General features: G+C 49.7%; 1 protein-coding gene across 1 annotated transcript in view; it reads left to right on the top strand.

The window, feature by feature from the left end:
- TMEM255B (transmembrane protein 255B) overlaps positions 1-8,503 on the top strand; it is a 33,137-nt gene that overhangs the window by 1,132 nt on the left and 23,502 nt on the right. Inside the window, exons 2-3 of the mRNA XM_012811505.1 lie at positions 4,249-4,391; positions 6,412-6,474. Of these exons, the coding sequence (XP_012666959.1) occupies positions 4,249-4,391; positions 6,412-6,474 (206 nt within the window). The remainder of the gene's footprint in view (positions 1-4,248; positions 4,392-6,411; positions 6,475-8,503) is intronic.

Below are 8,503 nucleotides of genomic sequence, written 5' to 3'. Positions count from 1 at the left end.
TCCACCTTAGGTGTACGTGGCTGGCGCCTTAGCCGGTTGAGCTATAGGTGCCGAGCCAAGAAACCATTTCATACCCAACATCCTCTAAAGCAAAACGTTCTGTGGTCAGATTTGTTTATACATATTTTCAGCCTCCAGGAAGCGAATTGCTTTATTAACATATAATAACTATTTATTACTCTTAACTAGTTATTGTTATTGTATTAGAGTGACTTGATGACTTAATTAGCATTTGACTTAATATTATCTACTGACAAGGAGCTTTCAACCTTAAAACATAACCCTAGCACTTGGTCTTTTATGAGAATGTGCTACACATCAGTGCGACATGCCATGTTCACTGTGGGCACCAGTTATCTGTAAACTCCTGGTGGAAGGGAGATTGACGGCTAAGGGTCCACAGTCCTGTAGTGGGCTGTTTTAGCTAGGATTATTACCTGGCTAACACTACTGGGGTGATTCAATGACCTCATTCTCCTTTGGGAGGCCCTGGCCCTGATGGAGGGATGTGTAGGATGCAACCCTTTCTAGCAGTGCTTACTAGCAGCTTTGAGCTCCTTCCAGGTGAGCCCAGGTGGGCCCTGAGGCTCCTGTGGTCCAGCTCCTCCTCCTAAGGCTGGGGAGGGAGAACGGGGGGCTGGGGGAGTGAACAGGTGGTAGTCTGAGCTAGTCTAAATAGGATGTGCCAGGGGACAGACTAGAGTTCAGAAAACTGGGAGCAAGAACGCTGAGATGCAGCTGCTGGAAACTCCGCTTGGCTCCCCACTGAAGAAGCACTGACTGAGAACAACTGCTGTGGCATCTTGATGATGAATAAATCCTTGCGTGCATGCCACTGCAGACCAGAGCTTTCAGGTAGGGCATCTCACTGGACCCTCCTAACAGCCTGGGGTGGGTGAAGCAGGAGTTTCCATTATTTCCGTTTTACAAATCAGGAAACCAAAGGACACTGTGTTTGAGATGAGTGTTGGGCTCCTGCCTCCGGAGGAGTTCTCCCGCCTGGGCTGGAGGGGCTGACAGGCCTGAGGGGGTGCCCTAGACCACACCAGTCTGTAAGCTGCCTCCATGGTGAGTTTAGCAGTCAGGGCATTGTCGTAGGAACACTTCAGTGGTAACAATGCTCATAGTAACAACATTTTTACTAATGGGGGAGGAAAACCAAGGAGATGATCCAATAATTTTAGTTATCTCACACCTTTCTCTCCAAAGCCTGATCTAAACGTGCATGTATCTTATGGCATTTACAAAGATAACTTACCTTCTTTCCTTAGGTATACTTTTTGTCTTTTTATGTTGTATAATGTATTTATAAGAAGTATTTGAGGCTGGGATTCTTTTTTATTCTTCTGCTGTATCTGGAGCAAATGTGACAGTTTGTGTCCTTAGAACTACTTCTTCCTAGTGTCCCATATAAATTATATGGCTGTCTTTCTAGACCTTATATTAATCTTGAAACCTTGTGATAGAAATTCTGACAAAAAGAGGTTTCTCATATCTTTTGATTTTTATTATGTAGCAGGATTTGGGGGTAGATTTGGGTACACGCTCAGGAAAGAGCAGTAAAATGCAGTGTTGTTATGAAAGTTCATAGGACAATTCAGGTGATCTCCAGGGAGATTCATCTGACTTTTTAGTGATTAGTGAGTTGGAAAATTGTGACTGATTGGGTCAGCGCTGACCAAAGCCGTTAGCCCCATGGGTCTGGCCAGATCCCGGTTCATCTCCAGTGACCCCACAAGGAGTCAGGCGTAATGGGTGGTTTAGGGGAAGATTCTCAAGAGAAACATGTCTTCTCAGAGTGGGGAGGAAGGTGGGTGCTGTGCCAAGGAACATGCTGAGTCTGCTAGGACCTGGCCTGGAATCAGCTCAGCCCATGGGTGTAGTGTCCTCCTGGGAGGTATGCCCTTGCTGTGTCAGCGGAATGAAATTGGGTCTCAGACTAACAAGGTGGCTCTGAATCTGCACGTTGATTTATAGTTTTGTGAGATGCATTTCTGAGCACCAAGCTGTCCCTTCCTGGGGTGCTGTGACCTTGAATTGCCTCAGCTTTGCTGGTGCATTGTGGAAATGCTGGCTTCTAGGCTGTGAAGACTGTCTACATGTGATGGGCAGCTACACCGCTTCCCATTAACATGTGCACACACTTGTACACACTTGTGTGCACATAGTGTTGAGTTTTGAAATTTTAAGGTAGGAAGGCATCAACATGTTTGGTTTTTTTTAACCCCTGTTTTGTTCAGAGTCACACAGGGATCAAGTTGATTTAGCTTCCAAGAAACAGAACGGAACCACCCAGGGACTCTGTGTTGAGAGTCTGTGTCACTCCACTCATGGTGTCACCAGCCATGTGAGTGTCCAGCCCAGCCCATCAGTGGGCAATATGGAAAATGAGCCCAAGGCCTCTGCAGCCTCTGCCTTGCCTGGTTGTAATGATCAGGCAGAGAAATCACTGAGAGCAAGTGGTCACCTGCACTCCCTGGGAAGGTGCTTGCTTCAGGCAACATAAATGTTCCTTTCTGATTTGCTTCCGTGGTTCTGTGACAATTAGAATTAGGACTAGCTGCAAATACCAGGCCATCCAAATGCACAGATGCTACAACCAGGTGGGGGTGACAGTTCAGACTGCCTTTCTTACTGTGTGGCTCCCTTTTACAAGGTTACCTTGTGACCCAGGATGGCTGCCGGGGCTCTGCCTTTACATTCATGTCCCCTGTAGCAGGAAGGATGATGGGGGACAGGCGTCTGCAAGTACTTTCTATAGGTCCTAAACAACATCCTCCACTTAGCAGTTACTGTCCAGAGCTCAATCTTGCAGGCTGGCACATTCCCACAGGTAGTCACGTGGGGTTTTGTGAGTGCAGGGCAGGTGGGGCTGACTGGTCTCTGAACTTTGCATTGCTGTACCCTTATTCACACACTGGATGCTGAGCTAGGTCCTAAGAGTGGAGGTGGCTCAGTGCACGGCAGACACATGGTGCTCAAGGCACAGGGCTGAGGCCAGTGTTCCAAGAAGCATGAGCCAGGCAGAGGGCGGAGTGCCCTCTGTAAGGACCAGGTACTCCTCCTGCTGATGGCTGGAGGCCGGGCACTTAGCAGGTGCTGAGGGGATGGCTGGGGTGGTGCTGCCAGGGGGGCTTCAGGGGTAAAGCCCCTTATGGGGCTTACACACACAAATATGCAAACTGTGCTGGTGTCAGAGGTAAGCCACCCACACCATGGCTCTTACTGAGCAATACTGCCTGCAGCACAGTCGGGGGCACGAGCGCTGCCGTGGGAACAAGACAGATATCCAGCAGGTGGTGAGTGACAGGACCAGGCCCAGCCCAGGCAGAAGAGAGACTTGCTGGCAGTGATGCCTGGAGCTGAGAGACTAGGAGAGCCTAGGTGGCCGGACATGGGCAGTGGGGAAACACTGAGGGTAGGAGTGAGTGGGAGGACAGAAAACTGTCACCTTCAAAACACCAACCTAACTGTCCTAAGGAACAGCAAGGCCATGTGCGGAGAACATAGGGCAGCTGGGGTTCAGGCATAGTGCCATCAAGGTGTGGCCGCTTGGCCCTCCTCCTCAGGCTGGTGGGCCAGACAGTAAACCAGGGAAACTCACTTCTGGTGCAGGTTGAAGGGGAATGAGGCTTCACTTCCCAAGGCCTTGGACTCATTTTCCACACTGTCCACTAATGGGCTGGACTGGATACTCACATGGCTGGTGATGCCATGAGTGGAGTAACACAGTCCCAATGCTGCTCATCCTGGTCAACCACTGACTCATTCTGGACCCCTGGTTGGACCTGGGAATCAGTTCAAGGTAGATGGCCTGGCATGGGTGGAGACAAGTTGTTTAGGCCAAGTATCCTCCCTGCCCCAGGACTTAGCCTTCTGTGTTATGATTAGGTGGCCCTAAGGGCTACTGGTTCTTACATATCCAGAACACAGGCATAGGCAGTGGAGGAGGGACCCCTTGAAGGAAAACCTGAGCCTCGGGGGTTCAAGGTCAGGGTGGGCTGGGCAGGTATAGACCTGCTGATCAGGAGATGGAAATGACGTCACAGTGCTGGTAGCCTCCCCTAAGTGGGTGAAGGGTGGCAGGAAGTGTCCCTCAGGTCCCCACGATGAGAAATGGGGCAAGGAGGCAGTGCGGTAAAGGGCTGGTCTGGGAGGTTTTCCTGGGTGGGGTGTCCTAGAACTGTGCAGATGACCTCTCTGAGGATGAGGGTCTCATTAAGAGCCTCTCATTTGTCCTCCTCCCAGAAGTATTCGCAGGAAGAAAGAAGACTTCCCTCTGGTTTGTGGGGTCTCTGCTGGCAGTGTCCATCTTCATCCTGATCGTCGGCCTGGCTGCCACCACCAGGACGGAGAATGTGACAGTGGGTGGCTACTACCCAGGCATCATTGTGAGTTCAGGGGTGGGGGGCATGGCTGGGCGTGGCATCCTGTGGGCTTGTGAAATTGGGGCTGTAAGTATTTGTGGTTATGTCCTGATCTCCAGAAACTGTGAATTGATTGTTATACAGGGAAGGGGAGCTCAAGTGCAGATCCACTCACCTTAAAACCAGGCATGGCACATGTTCCCCACAGTCGGGAGGCGGATGGAGTGGGGTGGAGAGCCAAGGACTGTGGAGGTCACTGGAGGCTGGAGCAGGCCAGACACCCCTCTCCCTGCCGGGTACACAGCGCTGCTGACCCTGAGATGTTAGTTCCGCGAGGCCACACCACCCAGAGTAACCCACAGAGAGTCAACAAGTAACTTTACTAGTCCCCTCCAAGAAGCCACAGATGGAGACTGTGTGGGGCTGTAACAGTCTAGGGACAAGGAGACGGTGGCACTAAGCCCTCCTCCTCACAGCAGCATTCGAACAGTAACACTGTATGGTAAATTGATAGCATCTAACCAGACCTGGTAAGAATTAGTAACTAAATTCAAAATTATCAAGAGTCTTTGAACTATGAATTTACATCCACTGTTGTTAGCAATAAAATTTGCCCCAAGTACCTACATTTTGCACGGCGAGCCTCTGTAGAAATGACCTTCAATCAGTTCCAACGCCCATCAGAGGCACCAGAACCTGAATCTCTGTTTCCCAAAGTGCTAAATCAAGATTGTTTTTAAAAGTGAAGCTTATTTAATGCCATTACTTGCACTGAAAGTATTAGCAAGATTAGTTATAATACTGAAAACAATTTTAACAAAGATGAAAGGTTTTTGGCATTCAGAATTTAGAAATATTTTATAAATGTTACTTAATTCATCTTTATGCTTTCCTTTATTTTGTGCTTTATAAATATACGTTATCTACTTGTGTATAATTTATGTTTACTATTTAAACATAAACAGTATCTGTGCAGAAAAAGCGTAATTGGTAAAATAGCAGACTCCAGTGTCTGGTCAGACCTGCTTTCTGCATCTGGGAAGGGGAGCTGGAGTTCTGAGGGCTGGAGGTTGTCATTCCAAATTGTTTGGAAACTGTCTAGATCTACCTCAAGGGGTAGCTTTTCTATTTGTTCTCAAGTTTCATGCATTTAAGATTTCTCACCTTAAAATTTCATTTGAACATGAATGGTTAGTGCTTGAGTAAAGGTCAGTAAAGAAACTGTTTGTATGACATGATAATTAGGGTTAGCCCAGATAGCTTTGCTAATGTACAAAAGTAACTTTAAAAAAGTGTTTTGAAGTCATATCTGTGGAGATTCTGGGTCTAGATTCTGGGACAAAGGAAAGAGTTAATCTCAGGAAGAAGTGGCCTAGAACACAAAAACCCAACATTTTGGGAAAAGATATTTTTCAAATCCCCCCAAAATAAAACTTAGTAAAACATAGATGTATTTTAATACATTTCTGTTGGAGTTGAATTTTGATACTTTTGAACTGCTGAGTTGAACTGTGGTATTTTAAAGCAGTGCATCAAATCATTGGCAAAAACCACTTAGGGGTGTGTGTCACCAAAGACATTAAGCATAGAGGCTGTCTGTTCAAATCATAGGATTTGTCCTGTGAAACTTGGATTCAGTCAAAAGGCTGCACTCAGGGCTCCAGAAGGCTACGTTGGCCCTGACGCCACAGGTCCCCAGCCCACCAATGGCCCCTCATGTACACCCCCAACATACAGCATCCCTGGGACAGGGGGCACAGAAGCCCTGGTGGCCAGTGCTGCCCTAGGGACCAGCCCCAGGTGCCCATTCCCAAGTCTCCCTCATATCTCCCCTCCCGAGCTAAGAGCTGGGCACCCCAGTTGGGCAGGCTGTGGGTGTTGGCGGGTATCCCTGGTGACCGTGGCTCTTCTCTGGGTCCCAGGAAGACAGGTCCTTAGAGGAGGAGCTCGGACAGAGAAACTTCTGCTCCGCCCCACCAGACATTGGTTGGCACCAGCAGTGGGCGCTAACTGCCCTTTCTCCCTCATTTTTCCTTTGTCTCAGTTGGGATTCGGAGCTTTCTTAGGAATTATTGGCATCAACCTGGTGGAGAACCGAAGGCAAATGGTAAGAAAATATGTGGTTTCTTCCAGAAGTGGGGGAAAGGGGAGTGTTAATCTCTCAGTAGAAGTCACTGCAGCTATAGCTGGTCCCTGTAAATCTTCCCCTCTCATGACAGGCACCTGCCACCCTGAGAGCTAGAGCTAGGCTCCCTGGAAAGGCACAGTGGTGTGTCCACACTAGGTCCTGCTTTGATGGGGGGGGCCAGGCCTGCAGGGGAGGTGTAGGGAGCCTGGGAAGCAGGTGGCTGTGAGGGTGGCCAAATGGGTGCCTCCTCCTGAAGGATAGCCTGGGATCTTCTCTTCCCCCCAAGTCAACTTAATGTTTGGGCTCAGATGGAAGAAAGAGGAAAAAAAAAATGGAAAACCAGGAGGGAGCCAGGGCTGAGGTGGTAAAGCCCAGAGGGGCACCCGGACTCTGCCTGAAGGGATGTCCATGGGTGCCGGACAAGCCATGCCTGGCTTCAGTCGGGAGTATGTTCTGTTGTTGCATGTTTGGGGGACTTTGGGAGACCATGGCTGTAAAAATAAATGACAATAAGTTTGTCAGCTGGCCACAGCAGCCAGGCTGAACTTTAGGAGCAGGGTTGAGGCGCTGGCCTCAGCTGGGCTGGTGTCTCCACTCTGCCCCATGCTGGCTGTGCTCTCACTGGTCATCATGCTCTCAAGCAGCCTGTACACGGTCCCCAGTCTGATAACTCAGCTGCAGGGCTTACTGCCGCACAGACCCTGGCCCCACCGAATGAGGGCAGGCTGGTTGGGGCAGAGAAACTAGCATTCTGGCAGGTGGGAACACAGCACTTGCCCTGAATATTGGAGACAACACAACAGGTTGCAGAGAGTACCCAGAGGCAATTGTGGGCTCCAGAGAGCAGGGCCATAGCTGACCATGGTGGGTGCAGGCCTGACGCACCCCAGAGCCTGGGAGATGGGGCTGCACCTGGGAGACTGTGCTGGGGAGACAGGGCTGTACCTGGGATACTGTGCTGGGGACAGGGCCATACCTGAGATACTGTGCTGGGGACAGGGCCACACCTGGGACTCCATGCTAGGGTCGGGGCCGCACCTGGGAGACCATGTTGGGTACAGGGCTGCTCTTGGGGGAACCCCAGGTGCTGGGAACGGGGCTGTGCCTAGAAGACTGTGCTGGGGTTGAGGCTGTGCCCACTTTGGAGCTGGAGCCCCTACATAGGCTCTCTGGGTCTGTGGCCTGCCTAGGCTGGCAGGAGCGTTCCTGCTATAGGATTGGAGGACTCCTGCTCAGCTTTTCCTGTGATTTCCCCGATGGAGTTGGGTGTGAAGCTCAGTGTCCAGCAATGATGTGCCAGGTGGAGGGGCTGTGTGGCTCTCAGCTGGTACTCGAAGACCAGTTTTGTTCCCTCCCTCCCTTCTCCACATATCGTAGAACTCATTTTAAATGAATGATTCAGTGGTTTTTAGTGTTTTCCCAGATTATGCCACTATCACCAGGGCAGATGTTGGAATATTTTATCACATCAACAGGAAACTTGTGTCCTCTTGCAATGCTCCTGACCCCATCCGACCTGAGTGGCTGCCAGTCTGCTTCCTGTCCAGAACTGTGCTCTGGACATTCATGCTAGTGGGACCATGTGCAACTTGTGGCCCATGTTTGGCTCTGCTTACCTGGGCAGTGGCCGGTCTCAGACTCCCTTTCTTTGTGGGTGAGTGACGTCCACTGTATGGAGACCACTCGTTCTGTGCACCCACGCACCAGGTGACAGTGTCACAGCTGCACCCACCTCCAGCTGAAGGTGTCGAGTATATTTCCGTGTGCTTATCAGATATTTGTGTCCTGTTCAGATCCTTTGATCATTTGTAAATTGAGTTGTTGGAACTCTTAGATAGTGTAGATATACATCCCTTATAAGATATGTGGTCTGAAAATACTTTCTCTAATTCTGTGCATTATATTTTCACTTTCTTGATGGTATCTTTTTTTTTTTTTGAGACAGAGTCTCACTCAGTCACCCTGGGGTTGAGTGCTCTGGCATCACAGCTCACAGCAACCTCAAACT

The sequence above is a fragment of the Otolemur garnettii genome, unplaced genomic scaffold, assembly GCF_000181295.1.
Source record: "Otolemur garnettii isolate 467f Iridium unplaced genomic scaffold, OtoGar3 scaffold00161, whole genome shotgun sequence".
Lineage (NCBI taxonomy): Eukaryota > Metazoa > Chordata > Mammalia > Primates > Galagidae > Otolemur > Otolemur garnettii.
Note: the sequence above shows the minus strand (reverse complement) of the source record. Positions and strands in the feature narration are given on the sequence as shown.